Genomic DNA, 27,691 nt, shown 5'->3' with positions numbered 1-27,691 from the left:
AAGTATGATGGTTGATACATACCTTTAGTACCAGCACTCAGGAGGCAGAGGCATATGGCCTGTGTGGTCTACATCAGGGGTTCCAGAACATAAAGATTCCATCTCAAAAAAACAACAGCAACAACAACAAAGCTCTACACATGAGCAATATGTCAGCAAAAAGAATTTATAAGTAAAATAACTCCTATGATCACTGGAACTGAATTTCACTTAACTTTTATGTGACAAAATACTCTGTTGAACATTTTAATCACTTACTTTTTTTTTTAATTTTTTAACCTATTTTACCTGCAAGCAATACAATACCTCGAGAGGTAGCAGATACCCCAGCCAGCAAGCCACAACTACAGCCCTCTCCACAACGCATCCTCACTGTAAACGTTGACTGACGCTGAGCATCATGACACACACTTCTAATTCCAGCTCTTGGGAGACAGAGGCAGGAGGATCTATGTGGTTTCAAAGCCAGACAGGTTTACACAGTGGGTTCCAGGCCAGCCAGGACTCAAAAACATTACCTAGTCAGAGTGCATGACAGTCCTGCTACTCTATTCTTGCGGTCACCACAGCCTTCCTCGGAAGCCTCCTGCCTCATCTCAACCATATCAAGAGCATGAGCCAGTGCTGCTGTGACTTGAACCCACTTAATTTGGCCCATTCTGGAATAGTTTTTAAAAACACTCTAGGTTCTCAAAAAAAAAAAAAAAACCTAACAAGTTGAGCAAGGGACGAGAGGGGCTCACAAGTTAAGACGCACTACTGTGGCGGGACACATGCTCTGCTCCTAGGATCCATACGGTAGTTCTCATCAATAGGAGCTTTACAACTCTATGACAGTATATTCCTGTTTGTTCATTTGTAGACAAGGTTTCTCTATATAGTCATGGCTGTCCTGAAACTTGCTCTGTAGACCAGACTAGCCTCAAACTCATGGAAATCCACCACACCTCTGCCTCCTGATCCCAGCAACCATCTGTAATGGGATCCGATGCTCTCTTCTGGTGTATCTGAAAACAGTGACAGTGTACTCACATACATAAAATAAATAACTCTTTAAAAAAGAAATTAGCATAACCAAGTATAGTCAAGAAATAAGAAATACTCTGTTGTTTAACAAGTTCTGAAAAGAAACAAGATGAAACAATATTATTTGAAGAAGTTAAAAAAAAAAGAGCAAAACTATGTGTACATCATATGTACAGCAGGTGCCCTCAGAGGCCAGAGAAGTGTCAGATCCTGTGACCCTGGAATTACCTCCCACTGTGAACCCTCTGGCATGGGTCCTAGGAACCAAACTCAGAACTCCTATAGAAAAGGAGCAGGTTCTCTTAGCAACTGAGCCATCTCTCCAACACCAAAGAATGAAACTATTTTAATGGTTTAATGTTATATATTATCCGTGTATGTGCACGCACGTGTGCTGAGGGCATCTGTCCACACATGCATACAGAAGCCAAAGCAGAGCTCAGTCAGCTCTCTTCCCATACCATTGTCTGAGACAGGGTGGAGTCAGGTGTCTATCACCCTCCAGCTTCCTGTGTGAGGCGGGTCTCTCATTGCACCTGGAGCCCACCACTGGCATGCCCATTTGGCCAACAAGTCCCCAGATCTACCCTATTTCTGCATCCCAGCAGTGCCCAGCTTTTTACATAGGTGGCAGAATCTAAGTCAAAACCTCGTGTTTGTACAGAAAGGACTTTTCAGCCACTGAGCTGTATTTTCAGCACAGAATCTTTCTTAATGTATTCATTCATTCAGAAATGTTTACTTAGCCGGGCAGTGGTGGCGCATGCCTATAATCCCAGATTTCTGAGTTCAAGGCCAGCCTGGTCTACAGAGTGAGTTCCAGGACAGCCACAGCCAGGGCTATACAGAGAAACCCTGTCTCAGGAAACAAAAAACCAAAAAAACAACACCCCCCCAAAAAGAAATGTTTACTTTATGCATGAAAAAACTCAATTTGTTTAGAATGTAAAAGTACCACTTAAAAAACAAAACAAAACAATGACCAATGGCCAGAGACTGAAGAGATGCCTCACTCAATGGTTAAGAGCACATGCTGGTTTTGCAAAGGACTTAAGTTCAGTTCCCAGCTGTCAGGCAGCTTGAAACAGCCTGTGAATCCAGCTCCAGTGAATCTGACACTCTCTTGTAGCCAGCCCTTCTTGGGCACTTGCATGTGTCTGTATACATACAAACATACATGTAAATAAATAAAAATAAAAACAATTACAATCAGTGACACAATCCCCCCATACTCCTGTGACATGCACATAAATGTGTATGCGTGCGCGTGCGTGTGTACACACTCAGTCTGGCCTCAAACTCAGCGTGTTGCTAAGAATGACCGTGAACTCCTGATGCTCCTGCCTCCACCTTCCAAGTGCTAGAATTATGGACAGGCATGAGTCACTATACCAACCTTACAAATGGGATTTGTAAATCAAGGGCTTGAAAAAGTGACTCAGTAAGTAAGAGCTTCTATAAAGCCTAGGTTTTATTCCTAGCACTCACATAGCAGCTCAAAGTCATCAGTTAACTCCAGTTCCAGGGAATCCAATAATCTCTTCCGGACTCCTTAGGCATCAGGCATACATGTGGCACACAACACAAAACACTCTCTATTATTATTATTATTATTATTATTATTATTATTATTATTATTATTTAAAAAAATAATGGTAGTAGTATTAGAATTTATTTTAAAATTTTTAAAAGAAAGTGTTTAAAGTCAGAGCTTGCCAAAGGCATATGAAGAAAACAAAGAGAATCCTTTAACAGCTAAAACTACAACCAAAACTTAATAATGACCTATATAATCAACATCCATATAAAATCCTAGGCCCAAGTACTAAGTAATGCTCAGAAAGCCACAGGAGAACAAACATGTGTGGGAAGAATTCTAAAGCTATTACTTATTAAGTCATGCTTAATACATACATGCATCATGCTAAACATACTGCAAGAATTCCATTTACTCCTCCTAAGTCCATGAGACAGATCCCCATAGTCTACTTTACAAGAATGTTCAGACTGCACAGCAGACAGACTGATGAGCTCTGAGATGGACTGCAGAGCTGTAACTGTCCTCACGGCTCCCAGGCTCCTGTGGGTGCTTTGTTACGCAGTGACTAACAGCTTCACACCCCACTAAGGAGGCTGCAGCTTCATGGCCCTGTCTTTAAGGATGATATTCAGGCTCCTGGAGGAGGGATCACACCGAGGCTCCTACTCCTTACTTAGCCACTGTTTGGTTCCTCAGTATGCTCCACCTGTTTGAAATGTATTTGAAAAATAGGCTTATAAATTATTTAATATGCTTCTTTCCAAAGAACAGAGCCTGAGTCTCTCACGTGCAGGTTGTACCCTTCCAGGCTCAAGCTTTTGTTTCCAAGGGTGAATCATAAAAGGTACTGCTGCCTCCTCCTGTCTCAACACTCCCAAACAAAGCCAGCCAACAAGTTACAAAGACACTCAAAGAACTGTCCCACAGTGGGGTGCAAGGCCTCCCCTATCGGAAGGCAGGAAGTAGATCACGAGGTCTAGAACAAACCTGCTAGACCACTTTCATACTCCTAGTACACAGAACCTCGGAGAGGAAGTGCTGCCCAGTTCCTGCATCTACAGCAACCTGACTTCGGTGTTCTCCTTACCCCTGGCCAGCAGTCCTCTACTCTGCTAAGTAACTGAAGATGGCCTTGAATCCTGACCTTCTTGCCTTTGACTCTTGAGAGCTGGGATCACAGGCATTAGCCAGCTTCCCGACCTCAGTCATTTATTCCATGACAGTGATCACTGAGAATACATATCCAACGTCATTCAAGCCCTTCCCTCCATGCTTGCGACAAACATCAGATACAATAGTGGTGCACATGGCACAGGACACGAGCCACAGCTCCCGTGGAGGGAGCTTCACATGTAACATAGCTTCTGATAGCTGTCTAATTCTAGTGAGCCCACTCATGCTGAGAATCCCACCACAAATGAGTCTCATCTTGGGCATTGCAATAACATCTCCGCTCCTAAATCGTCAATCCCTGTTCTTCCCAATCAATCCTTCCTTCATACACATCCCCTCAAGCAAGTAAGTGATCTTGCTACAGAGCTTCTCAATTTTTTGCAGTGAAAAGCTGGCAAGATGGATTGGTGTCTGTAAGCACGCGCCATGCCAGCCTGATGACCTCAGCTCCATTCTTAGAATCCACATAAAGGGGAAGGACACACGCCACAAAGCTACCCTGTCTTTTACACACACACACACACACACACACACACACATGCACGCACATGCACGCACGCACGCTCGCACGCACACACTGCTAACAGAGAAAGTCAGCACTTCCTGATCTGCCACTCAGATCACATGTGTACATACACCACATGTACAATGAGACATTCAGGATCTCTCAACCACTACTGCTTCAAAATGTCACATTCTGTTTTTAAAAATGTTCAGAATGAATTCATCCCCTCCTGACTTTCACAGCACAATGCCTTCCTCCTATCTAATATTCCACTCCATTTTACATCACTGTGGACTGTGGATTTGCCTGTCTTTGTGAAGAGATCATAAGCCCCTCACTGCAATGATCAGCTGGGCCATGACTGCGTCAGTGCACTATCTGGGGTTCAACACTCTCACAGCAACAAGAAGGGATTAGATCAAGTAACTGCTCAGAAACTCCCAACTCCAAGGTCCATAGAACTCTTATTTATCTTTGAAGAATCATTATTCTGCAATATAGCACACATATAATTTTGAATCCCAACTCTAAAACTTAATCAGATTCAGTAAGTGTGTTGCTTAACATTTATACACCCCAGTTTCTCATCTATAAAATGAGAAGTGCTATCTATTTAAAATTCTTTTATGAGCTATAATACACATAAAATTCACCCATTTAAAGTATATACCTTAATAATGTTCCGTATATTAAAAGACCTCTATAAACATCAACCTAATCAAATTTAGAATTTTCATCAACAATCATTAATCAACCAAGCATGCTAACTCATGCCTATAATCCCAACACTGGAAAGGCAGGAACAATTTCAGGCCTGCTGGGTTCAGCATGAGACCCTGTCTCAAAACAAAAAAACAAAAACAAAAACAAAAAAGCCAGGTGTGATAGTAAAAGCATATCTGTAATCCCAGGGATGCTTGAGAGGCCAGTCTCCTGTATATAGTAAGTTTAAAGTGACTGTGGGCTACAAGAGACCTTATCTTTAAAAAAAAAATTAAAAAAAAAAAATCTCACTCTTAACTCCCCGACAACCCTAGGAAGCCAGCAAGAATCTAGTCATTTGCCTCTGGACATTTCATACAGTCTGGATATTTTATGACTGGCTTCTTTCATTAAGCATTTTTAAATTTATTTTTATTTTATACTCATTGGTGTTTTGCCTGCATGTATGTTTATGTGAAGGTATCAGAAGCCCGGAATGCCAGATTTGGTTTTGACTGACTGACTGACTGACTGATTGACTGACTGACTGACTGACTGACTGATTGATTGATTGATTGATTGACTGACTGGCTTTTTTTCAAACAAGGTTTCTCTGTGAAGCCTGACCGTCCTAGAACTTACTTGGTAGACCAGCAGGCTGGCCTCAAACATAGAGATCTGCCTCTGTGTCTGAGTGCTGAGATTAGCTGTGCACCAAGGCTGATTAAGAGCACTGACTGTCCTTCCTAAGGATATGGATTCAATTCCCAGAACCCACATGGTGGCTCACAACTGTCTGTAACTCCACTCCCAGGGGACTAACCCTTTCACATAGACATACATGGAGGCAAAACACAGGAAATTCAAATAAATTACTTTTAGCTGGACAGTAGTGGTACTTATCTTTAATCCCAGCACTTGGGAGGCAGAGGCAGGTGCATCTTTATGAGTTGGAGACCAGCCTCGTCTACAGAGTGAGTCCCAGGATAGCCAGGGCTACACAGACACCTACTGTGATTTGTGTTTTATGTTGGCTGCGCTGCAATTCCTTATCCAAGACATCACATTGCAATCTTGCCAAAACTCCATTTACTACATAAAACAAGTGACCCCAAAGGGACATCCACAGCATCAGTTCTTTAGACACTGTGGGCACAGGAGAACACACACACACACACACACACACACACACACACCAATGAAGTCATCTGTTCCTCTTATCACAGCTGCCACGCCCTCGCGCTCTGCAGAGCTCCTGCCGTGGACAATGAACACTGCTTCAAGACTTCTAGATCAGTTTTAGTTGTTTTGCTCCAATTCACTTTGTGAACTTATGCTCAGGTGACACAGATATAAAAAGTAACATGCAGAAGGAATGAAAAGAATGTTTTAAGCTACACAAGCCAGGCATGGTGGTGGTATACACCTGTAATTCAGTACCTCAGAGAGGGAAGCAGAGGGGGAGGCAGGAGATGAGGAGTTCAAGGTCACCCTTACCCACTTTAAGGACAACCTGGGTGACATGGATCCCTGTCACAGAAAAGGGGGTGGGGGGAGCCAGCCAAATTAAAAGGAAATGATCATAGGAACCTTGAGAAAATATCATGATACCACACCTTTTATTTCTCTCCACTCTGAAAATTACTCAATGGCAGAAACACCATAGAAATAGCAGTAGGTACCACTTACCAGCCTCTCTATGTAGCTCTGGTTGTACTAGAACTCATTATGTAGGCCATAGAGATTGGCCTGACTCTGCTTCCTGAGTGCTGAGATTAAAGGCATGCATCACCATGTCTGGCTCACAATCTTCTTATTCAACAGGTTTTTTATTAGGCTATATTTTAGGATGAATAACTAAGACTTAAAACACTTAAGTCAGTCACTTCACACTGGAGACCTGGGCTGGGAAGGAGAGTGGGTCACACATTTGGCAAGCTCTAGGCCAGTGGCTCTCAAGCTTCCAAATGATGCAAACCTTCACTACAGCTCCTCATGTGGTGGTGACCCTGAACCATAAAGTTACTTTCTTTCTCCCTTTCTTTCTTTTTTAGTATAGAATAGAGTTTATTCAGGGTATGGGGAGGGGAGCTGAGAGAAGGGGGGGAAAGGAGAGCAAGGGGAGAGCAAGAGAACAAGAGAAGGGAACCGTAAAGCTATTTTCTTTTCCTTTATTTATTTATGTATGTATGTATTTATGTATGTATTTATTTATTTATTTATTTATTTATTTATTTATTGGGGGGGGTTCAAGACAGGGTTTCTCTGTGTAGCCCTGGCTGACCTGGAACTCACTCTGTAGACCAGGCTGGCCTTGAACTCAGAAATTCGCCTGTCTCTGCCTCCCAAGTGCTGGGATGAAAAGCGTGCACCACCACCGCCCAGCTCATAAAGCTATTTTCATTGCTACTTTGAAACTGAAATTTTGCTGCTGTTATGACTGGTAAGTATCTAATATTTCTGATGGTCTTAGGTGGCCCCTGTGACACCCACATGCCCTGGAGAGAGAGAATGAAGTTGTCAGATGTCTCTGACAACACGTCTTAGCAAAAGACATTCGAAACCAAGGCAGACATGTAGAAATGGAAGACTGTCACCTCTTCTCTGGGAGGTGTGGAAGAGAATACACACATTGCTCATCTAAGGGAAAAACAAATCTGTTACTAAGAGAACTTAACGGAACATAAAGAAAAACTCAGAGTGTTCTAAAAGAGAAACCTGTGTGATCACAGGTGGTTAGCAGTGGTGGGAACTGTTGCTGCTGCTACAGCTAATGTTAGAGACAACCCGGTGGACACCATGACAGGCCACCACCTCAGAGGGGAAGGCACGGAGAGAAGAAATGCAAAGCAGAATCAGCTATCTATCCAGGGTCAGGACACCTGGGTCACAGAACCTTTTACTTTATATATACACACACACACACACACACACACACACACATACACATGGCACCTATAAAGTACAATTTAAAAATGTAAAGTAACTAAAGATTTGAAAGTTAAGGTAAAAAGACATTATAGCCGAGAGCGGTGGTACACACCTTAGTCCCAGCACATGGGAGGCAGAGGTGGCAGATGTCTGAGTTTCAGGCCTGCCTGGTCTAGGACTCAAGTTCGAGGACAACCAGGGCACAGATTACTTCTTTTCCAAACTTTCTGAATATTAACTTTTCTCTACACACACACACACACACACACTCATAAACACACACAGATACTTACACTCACACACACACTCATACTCACACACAATCCATACTTGGGTTGGGGATAGTGATGCAGACCCTTAATCCTAGCAAGCAGATCTTTGTGAGATAAGAGGCCAGCCTAATCTAACAGTTCCAAGATAGCCATATAGTAAGACCCTCTCTTGAAAAAAACAGAAAAGCATCGCTACCCATATGTATGTGTACATATTCTCTCTCTCTCACACTCACACACACACACACAACTCAAGCCCAAGCAATACGTTAACAAGTCTACAATCACAGAAAAAAATGTTATTTTTGCCTTCCTTTCAGCAAAGGGATGAATTTTTTTTAAGTGGGCTTTTAAAATAATCTCTGAGAACTAAAAACTTTTATAATATTTTTCTTAAAGATAGGTGTGTATCATAACCCACCTCCCTTGCAAAAGAACTATAAATGAGATTCAAGAGATCAGAGTGTAGACAGTGTAGACCTGCTACCCAGCTGACTGAAGCAGCCGCTGCCTCTCTGCTCTGAAGGCCGGAAGCTATGAGAGTGCCTGCTGACCAAAGGGGCACTAAGAGGCAGGGAACCACACCTGTGCTCAGACCCGGGGACCAGGGAACATCACTGGCTGATAGGAGTGCTTACCTTGAGCGCTGCAGGAACTCCTGGATCCACCGATCCACAGGTGGGGCACTGTGGTACACACCTGTAAAGCCATCACTTGATCACTTGGCAGATAGAAACAGGATCACAGAGATGGGGGATTTAGCTCAGTGACAAGAGTGTTTGTCTACCAAATGCAAGGCCCTGGATTGGTCCTCTGCTCCAGGGACGGGGGGGGGAAAAAAAAACCAAACAAACAAACAAACACAAGCTGTGATCATAGCACAAGTTGAAGATCATCCTTAGCTATGTAAAGATGCTCAAAAGCTCAAAGCCATCCTGGGCTACAGGAGATCCTCTCTCAAATAAGTAAGTAAATAAATATATCACACATACACACACACTCACGCTTACAGCACAGAGTTCAAAAGTAAGGCTACTAGAATAATCTTGCTCTGAAAGAAACTATTCTTCTGTATCAGTCCCAGCATGGTTTGTTTTCCTACAAATGAAATCATATATAGCAAGATGAATCAGAAGACTAGAGAGCTGGCTCAGAGGTTAAGAGCACTGTTTGCTCTTCCAGAGTTCCTGAGTTGAATTCCTAGCAACCACATGGTGGCTCACAACATCTGTAATGGAATTCAATGCCCTCTTCTGGCTTGCAGGCACAAGTGCAGGCAGAACACTGTATACATAATTTAATTAATTAATTAATCAGTTAATTAATTAAATCTTTAAAAAATATTTTTCAAAAAAGATGAATCAGAACTTAAGTTCAGGTTTCAAACTCAGTCTATCTTTTCCCTCATCTGATCTATTAAACCAGGCTAGGTACAGGGTCCGCCTACTAAGTCAGCACAGGACAGACACCCACCCTGTGGAGTGCAGGACAGAGCTGTGTATCCCACCATTTACACCCCGCTGTCTGCCACTGCTTCTGCCCTAGCTCTCACTTGTAGACTCCACATTCTAAGATCCTCTTTTGAAAGCTGCCCCACTAAGGAAAACGTCTATATTAAATATATACAAAACAGGCTAGAGAGATGGGCCAGTGGCTATGGACACTGACTGCCTTGATGAGGACTTGGGCTCAGCTCCCAGCACCCACAAGTAGCTCACAACCACTATCCAGGGCATCTGATCCCTCTTCTGGCCTCCATAGGCACTACATAAATGTGGTGCACTTACATACGTGCAGTCTAATGCTCATGTACATAAAATTGAACAATTTTAAAAATAAAGAGATACAAAACAGCTCACCTTTAATTCCAGCACTTCGGTGGCAGAGGTAGGTAGATCTCTGAGCTCAAGGTCAGCCTAGTCAATAGAGTAAATTTCAAGACAGCCAGAGATACAAAAAAACTCGTCTCAAATATACAAAAACAAAACAACAAAAATGCATTGCAAAATTGGCAAATTACTAACTTTAAGTCTCATTTTATGTAGAGCAATAAATATCGAATAAAATATTTACATATGTGTTAAAATTTAAGTATATAACACTATACATGAAATAACATAATAAAATAATATGATATGGATTTAAACAGAAGCAATGGAAAATTTTCATGATACATGACTGGTCACTGAATACATGTGTCAAAATAACCCACTCAGAAAAAGTGATTTAAGGAAAAAGAACTTGTTTAAGGGAAACTTGTTTGTTTGTTTGTTTTTTAAGATTTATGTATTCTATGTACATGAGTACACTGTAGCTGTCTTAAGAAGAGGGCATCTGATCCTATTACAGATGGTTATGAGCTACCATATGGTTGCTGGGAATTGAACTCAGGACCTCTGGAAGAGCAAACAGTGCTCTTTAAAAAAAAAAAAGATTTATTTATTTTATGTATATGAGTACACTATAGCTGTACAGATGGTTGTAAGCTATCATGTGGTTATTGGGAACTGAACTCAGGACGTCTGCTTGCTCTGGCCCAAAGATTTATTATTGTACATTCAGACATACCAGAAGAGGGCATCAGATCTCATTACGGATGGTTGTAAGCCACCATGTGGTTGCTGGGATTTGAACTCAGGACCTTCGGAAGAGCAGTCAGCGCTCTTAACCACTGAGCCATCTCTCCAGCCCGCAAATTGTACTCTTAACCACTGAGTCCTCTCTCCAGACTGGGAAAAGGGTTTTGTAACCTGTTATTTTTATGTATTTAATATTTTACTTATTCCCTGAGAAATGTATACAAGCACACAATGTGTTTCACTGGATCCATCCTGTACCTCTCTGTCATCTCCCCTGCTCCTCCCCACACATGAGGGCACCTACTGGAATAGCCTACCAATGGCCATGCACCCTAATTATTCATTTTCACTGTATTAGCAACTATGTCTAACTACAAAACTACTCAGTGTAAACTTGGTTCAAATGTCACAAAACATCTAGACACCTATCTGGATAAGACAGGGTGTAAGGATATGACAGGGCTTATAAAATCCTAGCACTTGGGGGTGGGGCAGGAGGTTGGGAACCAAATATCATTTCTCAGCTGGAGGAAGCTGAGGCTGTGCCTGGATGCCAAGGCTAGCTAGGACCACATGTCACAACAAAACAAAATGTAAGGAATTACAGCACTAAGAACTCCATGTAGAGACTGGGCATGGCACTGCACACCTGTGCTCATGATTAGACAGACAGACAGACAGACAGACAAGCTGAAACAAAACAATGGGAATACAGTAATGCCAGACTCCATGGCAATCGATAAGAAATAGCTTGAGTCACAATGAAAGATCATTCCTCAAAGAGCATGGATTAACAAGTTCCTCACCAAATGTCTGAACTACGCAGAAATCCAAAGAACTAGAAAAGTCTGAAGTCGTTTTAAACAGTACTAATTTGTGAGGCTTACATACATCAGTGGACAACATCTGTCCAGAAGATGCCCTGGAAATTCAGTATGTTCCTCAAGTTTCTTCCTAAGGATATGCCCTCATTAATGTTATGCACGGGGCTATTGTTTGTTTCCCACACATTCACTTTAAATAGCAATTAATCATTGAATTTTAAGAGTAATAGAATCCTATCCCAATGAATGAATGAAAAACTTGCAGCTGACCAGTGGTTGGCACACACCCTTAATCCCAGCACTCAGGAGGCAGGGGCAGGAAGATAAATCTATGCATGAGTTTAAGACTAGCCTGGTCTACAAAGTGAGTTCCAGAACAGTCAGGGCTATCCAGAGAAACTCTTTTAAAAGATCAAAAAGGAAAAAAGAGGAAGAAAAGGAGGAGGAAAAGGAAGAAAAGAGAAAGAGGAAGAGGAAAGAAAAGAAAAGCTTGGACCAGATAGCCAGGCGTACACAGTGCAGTGGTACAAAACAAGAGACCCTGCCTCAAACAAAACCTGGAAGAATCAAGTCCCCAAAGGTGTCTTCTGACCTCCACACAGGCTGGTGGCACACAAGCTCCCACTCACGATGCCGAGGAGAAGAAAACTTGTTGATCCATATTTATAACAAGTGCTTAGAGCACAGGCAGGCCGAGCTGGGCCAAACCCAAGCTCAACGAAGCAGAGGCAGGAGGCCAACCACCTTCTACACAGTAAACCTATTTCAAAAACAAAGATAAAACAAACCAAAAAAACATAGCCAGATAAAAATCTCTAGTGTCTAGCAGAAATAGGGTTAATACATCTGCCTATAACAAATATAACTCTAGGTAAATTCTTCATTCTAGCTATAAGGATTTAAAAAAAAAAAAAAAAAAACACAGGAGCTAGAGAGATAGCTCAGCAGTTAAAAATACTGACTGCTCTTCCAGAGGTCCTGAGTTCAATTCCCAGTAACCACATGGTAGCTTACAGCCATCTGTAATGGGATCTGATGCCCTCTTCTGGTGTGTCTGAAGACAGCTACGGTGTCCTCATATACATTAAATATATACATACATACATACATACATACATACATAATAATAATAATGCACATCTTTAATCCCAGAGCCTGGGAGGTAGAAGCAGGCTGATCTCTCTGACTTGGAGGCCAGCCTGCTCTACATAGTGAGTTCCAAGACAGGCAGGGCTACACAGGGAAACTGCAAAAACAAACAAAAATTAAAAAAAAAAAATCTACGAGCAGTTTCTTCCAGCTCTCTTTAAATTTATTTATTTTTATTGTTGTATATGTGTTTTGCATACAAGTATACTGCATATTTAAGTACATGTAAATAATCAACTTGCTGAATCAGGACGTGTTCTTACACTGACCCATCTCTCCAGCCCCTTCCACGGTTAGTGAATTTCAGATTAGTGTGTGCATGTGCATGCAAATGCCACAGCACTCTCGTGGAAGCCACAAGACGGCCTGCGAATCCGCTGTCTGCAGCAAGTGGTTCCAAGGAATAGTCTCGGACCATCAGGCTTGGAGGCAGGCTCCTGAGGCAGCTGAGCCATCACCCTAGCCCTCCCAACATTACTGCTTTGAAGACTTTTTAAATGTGTGTGTGTGTGTGTGTGTGTGTGTTTGTGTGTGTTTGCATGGTCCCACAGAGGACAGAAGCCACAGATAATGAATGATCAAGGAGGCGGTAAGCCATGTGGATGCTGGGAATCACACCCAGGCATGTACACATGCTCCTTGCAGCTGGGCCATCTCTCCCTCATATCTTTCAATGTCCTCAGCCCTCATGAGATACAGCATTCTAAATAAACTTGCAGCCGAACACTGATTTTGTGATGTTTAACTGCTTTTTCTCTTTCATTTCCTATCATCAGTCCTGGTCCTACTGAGTCTCCTCTAGGAGCTTTTCTACATAGGCATTGTACATGTACTTGAGAGTTCAAAGTCAGAGTGCACCACATAGTGAGCAGAAGCATGGCTCTGTCTCAAAAGACCCAGGGCGCCTCCTGTCACCAACCCCTCAGCCCCAGGAGCCTTTTCTTCAGTCAACACCTTCAGCCAGGAGCCTCTAAGAGCTCCCTGCCAACTCTAATAACTCAGCTGGGAAGAACAGTTCTACAGGTAGAAACTCTAACCAAGTATCTAACTGACAGTGACAAAAAGGCCTCCAAACAGTCCAGGAAAGCCACCATTAACTTCTCCCAAGCACGCTGTACAACCCGTGTAGTGAGGAATAACTAAAGGTACCCACAAGCTTTGCTAACACAGAGACTCGGCATTCATCCCATACCTTCCCACACTGCACTGTGAGCGCATTACAGTGAATTCTACCCCCTCGGTACCCACTCTCTTCAAGCCTTCTGCAGGCTTCCCAGGGAAGCTCCTGGCCTCTAAGTCCCACTCCAATTAAAAGCTAGGAAATTCTGTGAATGTCAATCTGGCACACATGCGCTCTCCAGCTCCTTATGTGACCTCACCAGCAGCCCACACCCTGCACCCCAACCTCACTAGCTAACTAACTGCGGGAATACAGACCGGCCATTGTGCAAGCGTCTCCATATGCAGACACCCACTCAGCGCTCTTCCTGCTCCAGGCTCAAGCCCTGCCCTTAGTGTAGTTATCACATTACTCGTTCTTCAAGACCCAGCTACAGCACTTGTCTGGTTTCCAGTGTATTTTTAGATTACAAGCTATATTCATAATATGTCAAGAATCATATGCACAACATATATCTAATAAAGAACAATAATTCTGCTGGGCGGTGGTGGCGCACATCTGTAATCCCAGCACTCTGAGAGGCAGAGGCAGGCAGATTTCTGAGTTGGAGGCCAGCCTGGTCTACAGAGTGAGTTCCAGGACAGCCAGGGCTATACAGAGAAACCCTGTCTCAAACAAAAACAAATTAAAAAAAAAACAAAAAAAAAAAAAAAACAAAAAAAAAGAAAGAAAGAAAGAAAGAAAGAAAAGAGAAGACAAGAGAAGAGAAAAAAGAAAAGAAAAGAAAAGAAAAGAAAAGAAAAGAAAAGAAAAGAGAAAATAACTTCATACTATAGGAAAGGACTGAGGACTACTTTAATAAGACTACAATATGCAAATTGTGGCATATTTACTCAATGGAAGACTATAAAGCAGTAAAAATGAACAAATTAATGGTACTTGTTCCATACAACATGGACAAGTCTGAAAACAGATTAAAGGGGAAAAGTGAGTATACTCATATGTGAGTATACTCTGTGTGCTTTATATGAACTTCAAAACAAAACTAATGTTTTGTTGGTGGTGGTTGGGTTTTTTTGTTTTGTTTGCTTGCTTACTTGTTTTTTGCTGGGGGTTATTGTGTGGAGTGGGAAAGGTTCTAGCCAGGGTTTCTCTGTGTAGCCCTGGCTGTCCTGGAACTCACTCTGTAGACCAGGCTGGCCTCTGCTCCTCATGTGATAGAATTAAAAGCCTGCGCAACCACACCCAGCCCAAAGAGAGGGGGCTGGAGAGCACGCTCTGCAGTGGAGAGCAAAAGTTCATCTTCCAGAAAACCCAGGTCTGATTCCCAACACACACATGGCAATTCACAACTGTCTGTAACTCCAGTTCCTGGGTACCCAGTGCCTCTTCCTGACATCCTCAGGCACCAGGCATGCAACGCAGTAAACATATGCATGCCAGGTAAAACACTCATACACAGAAAATAAAATAAATCTTAAAAAGAAAAAACTAACAATAACAGATGCTAATGAGTACAGCAAAGGGACCTGCTGTACATTGGAGGATATAAATACCAGTATAAGGCATGAAAGAGAGATGGAGCAGATTATTATATGATCCAGCAATCATCCAGTATCACTGGATACTGTTCATGTATCCAAACAAAATTAAATTGTGCTGGAGACATCTGTATTCCTGTGTTTACTGCAGTACTATTCATAACAGCCTAGACATAGAAACAACCTAGGTGTCTACCGACAAATAAAGAACTGAAGAAAATGTACATATACACAGTAGAAGAATGTTAAGTTATAAAAAAAAGACTGAAACTGGGCGGTGGTGGCGCACACCTGTAATCCCAGCACTCTGAGAGGCAGAGGCAGGCGGATTTCTGAGTTCCAGGCCAGCCTGGTCTACAGAGTGAGTTCTAGGACAGCCAGATCTATACAGAGAAACCCTGTCTCGAACAAAAACAAATTTAAAAAAATAAATAAATAAATAAAAAAGGCTGAGACTCTGTCATCTGCAACAAACCAGATGAACTGGAGATCAATACACAGAGTATGCCAACACAGAAAAGACAAGCACTTCCTCACACGTGGGTTTTGGATTTGTTTTGTTTTGTTTTGTTTTTTCCGAGACAGGGTTTCTCTGTATAGCCCTGGCTGTCCTGGAACTCACTCTGTAGACCAGGCTGGCCTCGAACTCAGAGATCCGCCTGCCTCTGCCTCCCAGAGTGCTGGGATTACAGGTGTGTGCCACCACTACCCGGCCACACGTGGGGTTTTAAATAGTTCATCTCAGAAAACTGAGAACAGAAACAAGGTTTACTAGGTGCCAAGGAAAGTAGAGGGTAATTACACAAGAAAAAGCCTGATTAGCAGGGACTACGTCATCCTTGGCCACAAGCCTCAGTGACTATAGCTAATAAAGGTGATAAAGGGTGCTACTATCCCAAAAGCTAGGGGTATTTTCAATGTTTTACAGTAACAAAATGATAAATGTTTAAATAAATATAAAAATAGATTATTGACGGGGGCAGGGGTGCACACTTTAATCCCAGTACTAGGGAAGCAGATCTCTGAGTCTGAGGCCAGCCTAATCTACAGTCAAGTTTCAGACACCCAAGACTAAACAGAGAAACCCTGTCTCAAAAACATAGATATTTATTATGACTTAGTCATCACAATTTATATACCACTGAAACACTGACATGCCACTTCATTTACTGTTGGGTTCCAGACCCCAGGACAAGGGACAGAGGCACCTACTTTACATATCAAAGCAGATCCAGCCACCAGGTTCTCCTAGCATCCTTCAGACCCCAGGACAAGGGACAGAGGCACCTACTTTACATATCAAAGCAGATCCGGCCACCAGGTTCTCCCAGCATCCTTCAGACCCATCCTCTGCTCCCAACCCTGAACTTTCCAACCCAGGGACTGGGCTTGCCCTGCCCCCAGAGGCTCTTCCCTATATAATCCAGACATTTTGGTCCCCACCCCCGGCTTCCTCTCTCTCTCTCTCTCTCTCTCTCTCTCTCTCTCTCTCTCTCTCTCTCTCTCTCTGTGAGCACACACTTTCTTTTTCTCTCCCTGCCCCCTTCTCTCTCGCCAAGGTGACTTCCCTGGCCTCACTCAGTCCTAGGAGCCAGTGAATTTGCTTCTCATTAAACCTGCATTTGATATATTCTAATCTGGCTTGAATTGGCTCATTTCATTGACAGAGAAATAACCTATCAATACAACATCTACATGCAACTTTTTTTTAGCTTTAAAAAAGAAAACCACCTTTACTTTATGTATATGGTGTTTTATCTGTCTGTATAGTCTCCCCCATCTTGTCTGCAGTACCCAAGCAGGCCAGAAGATGATGTCACACCTCCTGTGACTAGAGTTACAGCTGTAAGCCACTAGATATGAATGCTAGGAAATTAACCTGGGTTCTCTAAAAGAGCACCCAGTGTTCTTACCTGCTGAGCCATCTCTCCAGCTCTCCAACTTTTATATACCCTTTAAAAGGTAAACTTAGGGTGCTGAAAAGATGGCTCAGTAATTTACTTTTTTTTTTAAGATTTATTTATTATATGTAAGTACACTGTAGCTGTCTTCAGACACACCAGAAGAGGGCAACAGAACTCATTATGGATGGTTGTGAGCCACCTTGTGGTTGCTGAGATTTGAACTCAGAACCTTCGGAAGAGCAGTCAGTGTCATTAACCTCTGAGCCATCTCTCTAGCCCAGTAGCTTACTTTTCTTGCAGAAGACCCAGGTTTAGTTCCCAGTATCTTCATGGTGACCCACACCTATTTTTAAATCCTGCTCCAGGGGAATCCCAACACCTTCTCTGATATCTATGGGCTCATGTAAGCATACAATGCACATACAGACATACACACATAGTCAAGGTTTTTTAAGGTTAAATTCAGGCCAGCAAAATGGCTCAGTGGGTAACGGTACTTGCTATAAAAGGCCAGGCACCTAACAAACAATTCCCCCAATTTCACGTCAGGTATGAAAGAGCAACTCCACAAAGCTTTTCTCTAACCTTCAATTGCACCCATGGCCCAAACGTACACAGACACATTGTGCAAACATGCAGACACAGACACACAGACACAAATAATAGTATTTCCTTTTCTTTTTTCTTCCCCCAGACTGGCCTTGAACACAGAAAACTACGTCTGTCTCTGACTCCTGAATGCTGGGATTAAAGGTATGCAACACTGTACTCCAGTCCACTAATAATAGTTTTCACATAAATTTAATAGCTGGGGAGGTAGCTCAGTTAGTTAAGGGTTTACCTTGTAAGCTTGAAGATCTGAGTTCAAAAGGAAAAAACTGGGCAGTGGTGGCATATGCCTTTAATCCCAGCACTCCAAAATTAAGAGGCTGGACTCTCAGGAATACAAGGTCATCCTCAACTGCATAGCAAGTTCATGGCAGCCTGAATTACAGGAAACCCCGTCTCAAAAGCAGAGTAGGGGCAAAGGAGTATCTATCGCTACGTGTTACTGCGAGATGCTTCCCTAGCAAGCTAAGACTCAAGGAGACAACGCTGCCGAGGAACCTCAGACACGCAGAGTGCCCTGCTTGGCGGGACACACCTTTAATTCTGGGAGGCAAAGACAGGCTGGTCCCGTGGAGTTCCAGACAAACCTAGTATACTTAACAAGTTCAGGCTACCAAGGACTCAAAGGTGTGGGCCTGCTCAACAACAACAACAACAAAAGGTATTCAGAGAGGGCAAAGAGTCTAGATGTCAAAAAGATACATATTGATACTGTATAGCTTTGTTTACTAACATCCTCAAAGTGTCAAAACTATTAATGCTTGCAGGGACTGTGTGGGGAAGGAGTTTTAGCTATGGAGCTGAAACAGTTCTGAATATTGCTTATGGTGATTACACAAATCCACACAAGTGATAAAGTATGATAGCATTAAACAGCAGAAAAGATTCATTTAGCAACTAGTGAAAGCCAAATACTTTTTTATTGTTGCTAGCCCTTTGTTTGCTTATTTTAAGACAATGCCTCATTAACAAGCCACAGGTGCCCAGAAATACATCCTCCTCAGAACCTAGCCCAGCTCCCAAGGAGATTTCCAACAGAATATTTTTTTATATGTTGAGACGATGGCCCAGTGGTTAAAGACCCAAATTTGAATTTCCAGATCAAATGAAAGCAGCATAGCGGTACACTACACTAGGGAGGGAGGGAGGGAGGGAGGGAGGGAGGGAGGGGAGGAAGGGTGTGTGTGTGTGTGTGTGTGTGTGTGTGTGTGTGTGTGTTGTTGCGGGAATGTGATCAATGTCGACTTCCTAGTTAGTCACTACTCTATGATTTTGTGGAACAGACCCAAATGAACAATATATAAATAAAAAGAACACAGCCACAGTGCACTCACATAAAATAAATAAATCTTTAAAAAAAAAAAAAATGAAGGGCTGGAGAGATGGCTCAGTGGTTAAGAGCACTGACTGCTCTTCCAGAGGTCCTGAGTTCAAATCCCAGCAACCACACAGTGGCTTTAAACCATCTGTAATGAGATCTGACGTCCTCTTCAGGTGTGCCTTAAGACAGCTACGGTGTACTTACATATAATAAATAAACAAATCTTAAAAAAAAAAAAAATGAAGCTGGGCGGTGGTGGCTCACGCCTGTAATCCCAGCACTCTGGGAGGCAGAGGCAGGCGGATCTCTGAGTTCGAGGCCAGCCTGGTCTACAGAGTGAGTTCCAGGACAGCCAGGGCTACACAGAGAAACCCTGTCTGGAAAAAAACCAAAATCAAAAAAAAAACCAAAAAACAAAAAACAAAAACAAACAAAAAAAAAAAAAGAAAGAAAGAAAAGAAAAGAAACCCAAAGCAAAGTCATATATTGACAAAAAAATTTTGGCTACACTACCTTGTACAAAAAGACCATCAATGAGGATAGAGGACACCCTGGGTTCCATCTCTAGCACCAAAATGTTAAAAACAAAACCCATGTTTTTAAAGACCATTTCTCCTTGCTTCCCAAAATGACCATATACTTCATGGTTTAAGAAATCCTCCTGTCTCAGCCTCCACAAGCAGCTGGGCCTATAAGAGCATACCACCACACCGATCTCTAAAAGAAAATGTTTACACTTTTAAAGATTTGTTTATTTTATTTTATGTAAGTACTCTGTAGCTGTCATCAGATCTCATTACGAATGGTTGTGAGCCACCAGTGGTTGCTGGGATTTGAACTCGGGACCTTTGGAAGAGCAGTCAGTGCTCTTACCTGCTGAGCCATGTCGCCAGCCCATGTACACACTTTTAAATTATGTCCCTATAAGCCCTGGGACTGGACACACAGTCACTGATAGCACATGTGCCTATATTCAGGAGGCTGTGCAGCTTGATCCCAGTGCCTCCCAAAAAATATTAATAAATATAAAATATCTTTTCTACAAGACAGATGTCTTGCTGCAAGTTCTGACTCAAGCAATTGGGAGGCCGAGGAGGGAGATCAGTGCTGAATTACATAAGACCATCTCAAAAGAAATGTCCGTCATCACCCACATACTACGTGCCCTAAGGCAGAATCTGTGCCCGACGAGATACAGCTTAACACAGAGAATTCATAACTGAAGTATGATGGTGCATACCTGTAATCTCAACAAGCAGAAGAACTACATCATGGAGACTCTGTACCAATCAAGCAATCAATAATTAATGCAAACTAAATCAACCTAATGACTGAATGACAATACTCCCTATTGCTGTCAAAACAATAAAATAACAAAGTACACTCATTGGAACAATCTAAGAAGATCAAAGTTTGACTCAGAAAATGTTCCTGACAACTACAAATTCTGAAGTACTAAAACAGTAAGCTTTTACCACAGCATGGCGCGCCACACCTCAAGTCCTACGGTGTGATGTGGAGGCTGAGACAGAAGGACCTCAATTCTGAGACAAGCTGGACTTTATAAACACACCCAGGGAGCTGAGCGCAATGAAGTAAGATTAAAGAAAAGTCAGTCTGCATATAAGGAGGAAATAAGGATGAATGTAGACCACACTGCATCAGGCCAGGCCCAGCCACATCACTCAAGTTTGCCGGTCGCTACCACAGTTTAAAATTAGTCTCCTCCAGACTTAAAATGCAAAAACCGCTATCAGGAATCTTGAATGTGGACTCAAACAAGGTGGGTGACTCTAACCCGTCAGAGCTGCCTGTGAAATGAAGAAAGCCCAAGACCCCCAGCTTCCTGAAGTCCCTTCTCTCCAGTGCTATTCCTTGAACCAGGTATCATGTATGAGGACAGGCTAGCTCTGTTCTCACTCCCACCCTCTCCCCACACTCAGACAATGCTTGTGCTAAAGGTTACAATTAACCCCAAGCATTCACTCAGAGAGCTGCTAAATTCCCATGGTTCACCAAAAGAAAAATTAGGGTTTTGATTAGGTTGAACCAGCTCTACTTTTTAAAGTTTACTTTTATGAATTTTGCCTACATGTATATATGTTTAATACATGCATAAAGCTGCCCATCAGATCCCTGGAACTGGAGATACAGATGGTTGCAAACCATCATTGTGGTGCTGGGAACTAAACCAGATTCCTCTGCAAGAGCAAGAAGCTCTGAACTACTGAGCTATCTCTTCAGCCCCGTGACAGCACTCTGGGGTGGGGGTGGGGTGAAACAGGGTTTCTCTGTATAGCCCTGGCTGTCCTGGAACTAGCTCTATAGATCAGGCTGGCCTCAAAACTTGGAGATTCTCCAGCCTCTGCCTCCCCAGTGTTGGAATTATAGGCATGTACCATTACTGCCCCGGGAAATAGCACTAGTTTTTAAAAAGCATCTAAAACTATCAGAAGCCTACATTGAGTTTCAATATTTTAAACATCCCAGATCTGATATCTGAGCCAGGGAGATGGCTCACAGGGTAACGGTGCTTATCACCATGCCTGACAACTGGAGTTCAATCCCAGACCTACACATGAGATTCAATTCTTTTATTTTTCTTCCTTCCTTCCTTTCTTTCTTTTTTTAAACCTACAGAGCCGGTATTCCCAGGTAGTCTCCCATCTGAGTACTACCCAGGCGCCATTTTGCTCAGCTTTCGAAGCTATGGTCAGAGAATCAAACGCTGAAAGCTGTCCATTGACTTCCACAGGTGTCAAGGCTCTTGCACATCCAAACCCAAACACACACACAAAATAATAATAGTAAAAACTGGGGGGTTTTTTTGGTTTTTGGTTTTTTGGTTTTTTTTTTTTTTTTTTTGGTTTTTGGATTTGGTTTTGTCGAGACAGGGTTTCTCTGTGTAGCCCTGGCTGTCCTGGAGCTCACTCTGTAGATCAGGCTGGCCTCAAACTCAGAAATCCACCTGCCTCTGCCTCCCAGAGTGCTGGGATTACAGGCGTGTGCCACCACTGCCCGGCACAGTAAAAACTGTTTTAATTTTCAATGTTTATCTTCCAGTTTTCAAGTCTTTTTGCCTCCTAAAAATAGATTTCTTTCATAGATATCCACATCTTAGCAAGTCCTATAAATACAGTCAAGTTATACTCAATTTTGAATGAAAACAATCCTGTTATAAAATACCTCCAAACTAGCCAGTTTTCCTAGATGCCACCAAATGGGTGGGAAATCCCGCTGTGCTGAGACTAGGATCAATACAAATTATAACCACCACCTAGGAGAACAGAGGGTTATCCGATCCCTTGTAAAATAAAGATAGACAAATATTTCAGAATTTTATTAAGGGTGATTAAGTTCTTCTTTATAGAACCAAAGATACCACAGACAAATTTCTCGCGCAAAAGGAACAACGAAGCAAACAAGGTGAGCAAAGATGTTGATAGATGGTCCAGCAAACCCAGAGAGGGAGGAAAGAGGATCACGCGGCGGCGCTCTGACGCCTAGGAAAACCCAACTCTCGGGGAAATGCTTCTCCGACAGCAGCTGCCCAAGTGGGCAGCACGTCCAGGCTGGAGGTGGCTGGAGCTGGCACATTTGAAATACCATAGCCAGTGGATCCAGTCCGGAGCACCACTCGGGACCCGCCCGCGCACACACCCACCGCCCACTGCAGGGAGCGACCTGGGCGCAGCCGCAGCACGCAAGTAACGCTCGACCCGAGCAGAAAGTTTCGAATGAAAAACCCGAGCGCCGAAACGCACCGGCCCGGGAGCTGAACTCGCGCCAGGAACACGCCCGGAGCCAAACCACTTGACAAGCCGCTCGGGTCTTCAGCTGGCTGGCCCAGACGGGACCGGGAGGTGGCAGAGGCGGCAGCGCACTGGCTCCCGCAGCCCAGGTGTCAGCCGCGCCGCCGCCTCCCTCCCGCGCCCACTGTCCGACCGGTGCGGGACAGGAACTGGGATGCGGTGCGGATCACGGATGTAGATCAGGGGCTCGGGGTACGGATCAGGGACGCCGATCCGGGGCGCGGAATGAGGAGCGGGGCGCGGGGCGCGGGGTCGAGTGCAGAGCCCGGGCGGCTCGCAGGTTGCCGGGCCAGGTCGCGGCTCCGGAACCCGCGGCCGCGCGCCCCTCCCCCACCCCTCCCCCGCCGGGGCACGCAGAGCCGGCGCCGCGTCCCGGGAGACCCACCGCCCGCGGCCCGGGGACCGGGAAGCTCTGCCTGCGCGTCCGCAAGCAACACTCAGCGGGGCGGGGCGGGGTCGGGACCGAGCGCCGCGCGGACTCACTTTTTCGGATGTTTCTCTCTTTTCGGCCTCCGCTTTCGGGCCTGAATGGCCAGCACTGGGGAGAGAGAAGACACATTAACGGTCGGGCCGGCTGCCTGCGGGCCGCGAGGCGGGGCGGGGGCCGCGCGCGCAGCTCACCTTTCCTGGAGCTCATTCCGACTCGGAGCAGTCGGGCGGGGGGCTCCGCGGCGGAGGCGGCAGCGACGCGACAGTCAGCCGCACCGGGGATGCAGCCTCCACTCGCTCGCCGGCCGAGGAGGCGGGAACCGCGCCTGCGCTGCCGCGGCCGCTCCCGCGGGGGCCAATAGGACCCGCCCCCGCAGCCCCGCCCCGCGGCCCCGCCCCCTCCGCGCCCCCCTCCGCATCTCCGGAGCACGGGGGTCGGGACCCGGGCCGCGCCCTTAGCGCCGGCTCGGGAGCCCACCTGTGCGGGAAGGCGGTCGCGCGCCCACGCCTCCCGCGCCCACGGTCTCCCGCAGCCCGCCCTCCTCCACCTCCTTGGTTTTACAGCCGCCGCAGGCCACCCGCTCCCGGGCACTAGGCCCAGCCGCGGACCCTTCCTCCCAGCCACCGTCTCCGCTCCGCACCCCGGCTGGTCGTGCCGCACGTCTCTCCATGTGTCCTTCCTTGGGCAGCGCCTTGGCGGGTCTCTCACCACCTCTCTAACGCAGCCTCCTCTAGCCCTATGCGCCTCTACATCCTTGCATCCCTAGGAGCGCTGCTTCCTCCTCTCCGGCGGGCGTGGAAAGGGCACCAGACCAAGAGCTGGGGAACCTGGGTCCTTGAGTGTCTGTGACCTTGAAGAAGTGATTTCCACTCCTTTTCCTACTCCACTAGGCTGCGTGAGTTTAACGAAGGAAAGATGCACACAGCTTAAAAGGGAAGTTTGGCGCAGGATGCCTAATTTTCTAAATATGAGAAGAGAGTTTAAAACGATCATTCCAAGCAATGATTTCTTTTTTCTTCCTATAATGGGGAAACTGAACCCTAAATAGGTCAAACAGTTGTACCAGCCTGTATCCCTATTCAGGCCTGGCTGGTTTCTCTGTCAACCTTCCCAGGCTACCTAAGATGTGAATCAAGCTGACTGGTACATAGTTACCACTTGAGTGTTCTCTTGTCTCTTTTAAACAATTACAGTATCTTAAAGATAAAGATCCAGAGCATTCAGTCCTTCTTTGGTTACAACTGTATCGTTGAGTTACAACTGAGTCTTGCTCTAAAGATGTCCTAACAAACAGGAAAGGCCTCTCTGAGTTTGAAGAGATTTTACTTTCTCCCATTTTTTTTATTTTCAAAAATCTGAAACATACAAGAAAAACAATGCAGTAATCGGCCCTACTAACCCACACTCACTAGCTTTATTTAAATGTTTCTCCACATTTGCTCTCTGTATGTGTGCATGCATGGTGTATTTTGCCGAGTCATTCAGTAGTTTGCAGACTGTTACCCTCTGCCCCTAAACATTTCAATACATATCTACTAAAAACAAAGATATTGTTCTACTCAGAACATCCTTATCACTCTAAGAAAATCCAATAGTGTTGTTCCTATTGCTGAAATATTCCAATAAAATATGTTTGGTGACTTTTTTTTCCAACCCAAGGTCATTAGTTACTGTTAGTGCCCGTGTCTTTTTTTAAGTATGTTTAGAATAACCCCTGGTTTGAGACTTTTTTTTTTTTTGAGACTTTCACTGAATTCCAAGGATGGTCTTGAGTTTACAGTGTAGCCAGTCAAACTGCACCTTTGTTGCAGCCCTTTTACCTTAGTGTCTCAAGTGCATGGAAGACAGGCAGGCACCACTAACAGTGACTATTTTGAAGAATCAAGTTCTGTTTTGCAGAATGTTCATCCATTTTAATTTTGGGGGGGGGCGGGATTTGGTTTTTTTTTCCGAGACAGGGTTTCTCTGTATAGCCCCGGCTGTCCTGGAACTCACTCTTGTAGACCAGGCTGGCCTCGAACTCAGAAATTCGCCTGCCTCTGCCTCCCAGAGTGCTGGGATTAGAGGCGTGCGCCACCACCGCTGCCCGGCTCATCCATTTCAATTTTGTTTGCCTTGTACTACAGTCAAGTTAGTAATTTAAGAGCGATGTATAGATGGTGTGTTCCTCAACACATTAAGATATCAGTATATTCCTGTATTCTGGTATGGATGATACATTCCATCATTTCTCCACCAAAATAGAACTTTTCTACTTTGTATTCTTTTTTTTTTTTAAGTCTCCTTATTAGCACACCTGTGATCCCAGCACTTGGGAGGCAGAGGCAGGCAGATTTCTGAGGCCAGCCTGGTCTACAGAGTGAGTTCCAGGACAGCCAGGGCTACACAGAGAAACCCTGACTCAAATAAATAAATAAATAAATAAATAAAAAAGTCTCAACTGACCAACAACTACGTAACAAGGTGTTCAAAATCATTAATCATTACAGATGTGCAAGGCGAAAGCAAAATGAAATCCCATGTCTCACCTGGCATGACATTCTTTAAAACAGAAAATACAAAGTCAAACATGCAATTGAAGCACTGAGGACACAGTCCTGTTCCTCTCTCTCTCTCTCTCTCTCTCTCTCTCTCTCCAGGGTTTCTCTGTGTAGCCCTGGCTGTCCTCACTCTGTAGACCAAGCTGGCCTTGAACTCAGAAATCTGCCTGCCTCTGCCACCCAGAGTGCTGGGACTAAAGGCGTGCGCCACCACTGCCCAACTTCAGTCCTGTTCTCTTAACAGCCTAGGTAATATAGAACATACCAGGTCAGGCTCAGCTACAAAACAGCCTCAGAACAAAATCCTAGCTCAAAGAGAAAGAAAGGATGGAAGGAGGCTGGGAATATAGCTTAGAGGTAGAATGCTTTCCAGGATGCAGTCATGGACCTTACCCAGCTTCACTTCCCAGATACCAGAAAAAGAAAGGGTGGTGGTGGCGGCACACGCCTGAAATCCCAGCACTCTGGGAGGCAGAGGCAGGTGGATTTCTGAGTTCGAGGCCAGCCTGGTCTACAGAGTGAGTTCCAGGACAGCCAGGGCTACACAGAGAAACCCTGTCTCGAAAAAAACAAATCAAAAAAAAAAAAAAAAAAAACCTAAAAGCTTTGGCAGTGTCTCATGGAACTGCAAAATGGAATAGCTTCTCAAAAACTAATCAGAATTGCCAACAATTCCACCCAATTCAAGCCTAGCCTAGGTTCTAAGCCAGCCAATGTTAAGGACTTGATTTATGCTTACATGGGAATTCAAACATCTGGTACAGGTCCCTGCCAACAGTTGATTTTTTTGACTGATCAATAAAGAGCCAACAGCCAATGGCTGAGGCGGGAATTGGAGGATTCCCAAGAGGTAACTGAGGAGAGAAGTAGCTGAATCTTCAAAACAGGGAAGCATCAAGAGATCAGACTCAAGAGCCCAAAGGCATGTAAGTCAGGGAAGCAGCCCCAGGGGCCACTCCCCTGATGGGTTCTAGGGTAGCAGAGATAAAAATATAGAATTAGCAAGTATTAACTCAGGAATATTGGTCAGGAGTGGCCCAGCCATTGAGTTAGTTAGGGCAAATATATAATCAAAATATAAAGATTGTGTGTGTGTGTGTGTGTGTATGTGTGTGTCTGTGTGTCTGTATGTCTGTATGTGTGTGTGTGTGTCTGTATGTGTGTGTGTGTGTGTCTGTGTCTGTGTGTCTGTATGTCTGTATGTGTCTGTGTGTGTCTGTATGTGTGTGTGTGTGTGTGTGTGTGTGTATGTCTTTTCGTTCTCAAATCCAGATATCTCTGGTGGTTGAGAAGCATGATCACCCCATCAGAGCTCAGAGTGGTTTAACATATCACTGCAACAAGTCAAGGCTACTTGACAACTTCCTGAATTAAAAAACAAACCAATCTCTGGACAAGAAGATTAATATCTACAATATAACAGTGGCCAAAATGTAGGAAGTAAGGAGTGTGGTATCAAACGTCTGCATTATAAACACTCAATAGGAAGAGGCAGGAGGAAGGTCACAAGTCACAAGCCAGCCAGAACTAAATAACAATACCCTAGTCCCAGTCTCTGTTGTATTTCTGTAAAAAGATACCATGACCAATGCAACTCTTACAAAAGAAAGCATTTAACTGGGGACTTGCTTACAGTTTCGGAGATTTAATCCATTAACATCCTTTCAGGGATCGTGGCAGCACACGCTCGTAATGGGCTCAGTAGCTGAGAGC

At 44.2% G+C, this 27,691-nt stretch overlaps 1 protein-coding gene across 9 annotated transcripts in view; it reads right to left on the bottom strand.

Annotated features, from left to right (window-relative positions):
• The window catches only part of Srpk2 (SRSF protein kinase 2), a 178,298-nt gene extending 154,546 nt beyond the window's left edge, over positions 1 to 23,752 (bottom strand). For 7 of the 9 annotated variants that reach the window (XM_052173063.1, XM_052173070.1, XM_052173072.1 and 4 more), the window contains exons 1-2: positions 23,630 to 23,752; positions 23,492 to 23,546 (exon numbers count right to left, since the gene is read on the bottom strand). In XM_052173063.1, the coding sequence (XP_052029023.1) occupies positions 23,492 to 23,546; positions 23,630 to 23,645 (71 nt within the window). In that variant the 5' untranslated portion in view covers positions 23,646 to 23,752. Of the gene's footprint in view, positions 1 to 23,491; positions 23,547 to 23,629 lie in introns of those variants that run through there. The other 2 variants (XM_052173066.1, XM_052173078.1) reach the window with 2 other exon arrangements.
• Positions 23,753 to 27,691: the final 3,939 nt, after the last annotated feature.

Source organism: Apodemus sylvaticus, chromosome 2 (assembly GCF_947179515.1).
Source record: "Apodemus sylvaticus chromosome 2, mApoSyl1.1, whole genome shotgun sequence".
NCBI lineage: Eukaryota > Metazoa > Chordata > Mammalia > Rodentia > Muridae > Apodemus > Apodemus sylvaticus.
The sequence above is the reverse complement of the archived record's forward strand: the minus strand, read 5'-3'. Positions and strand labels throughout refer to the sequence as shown.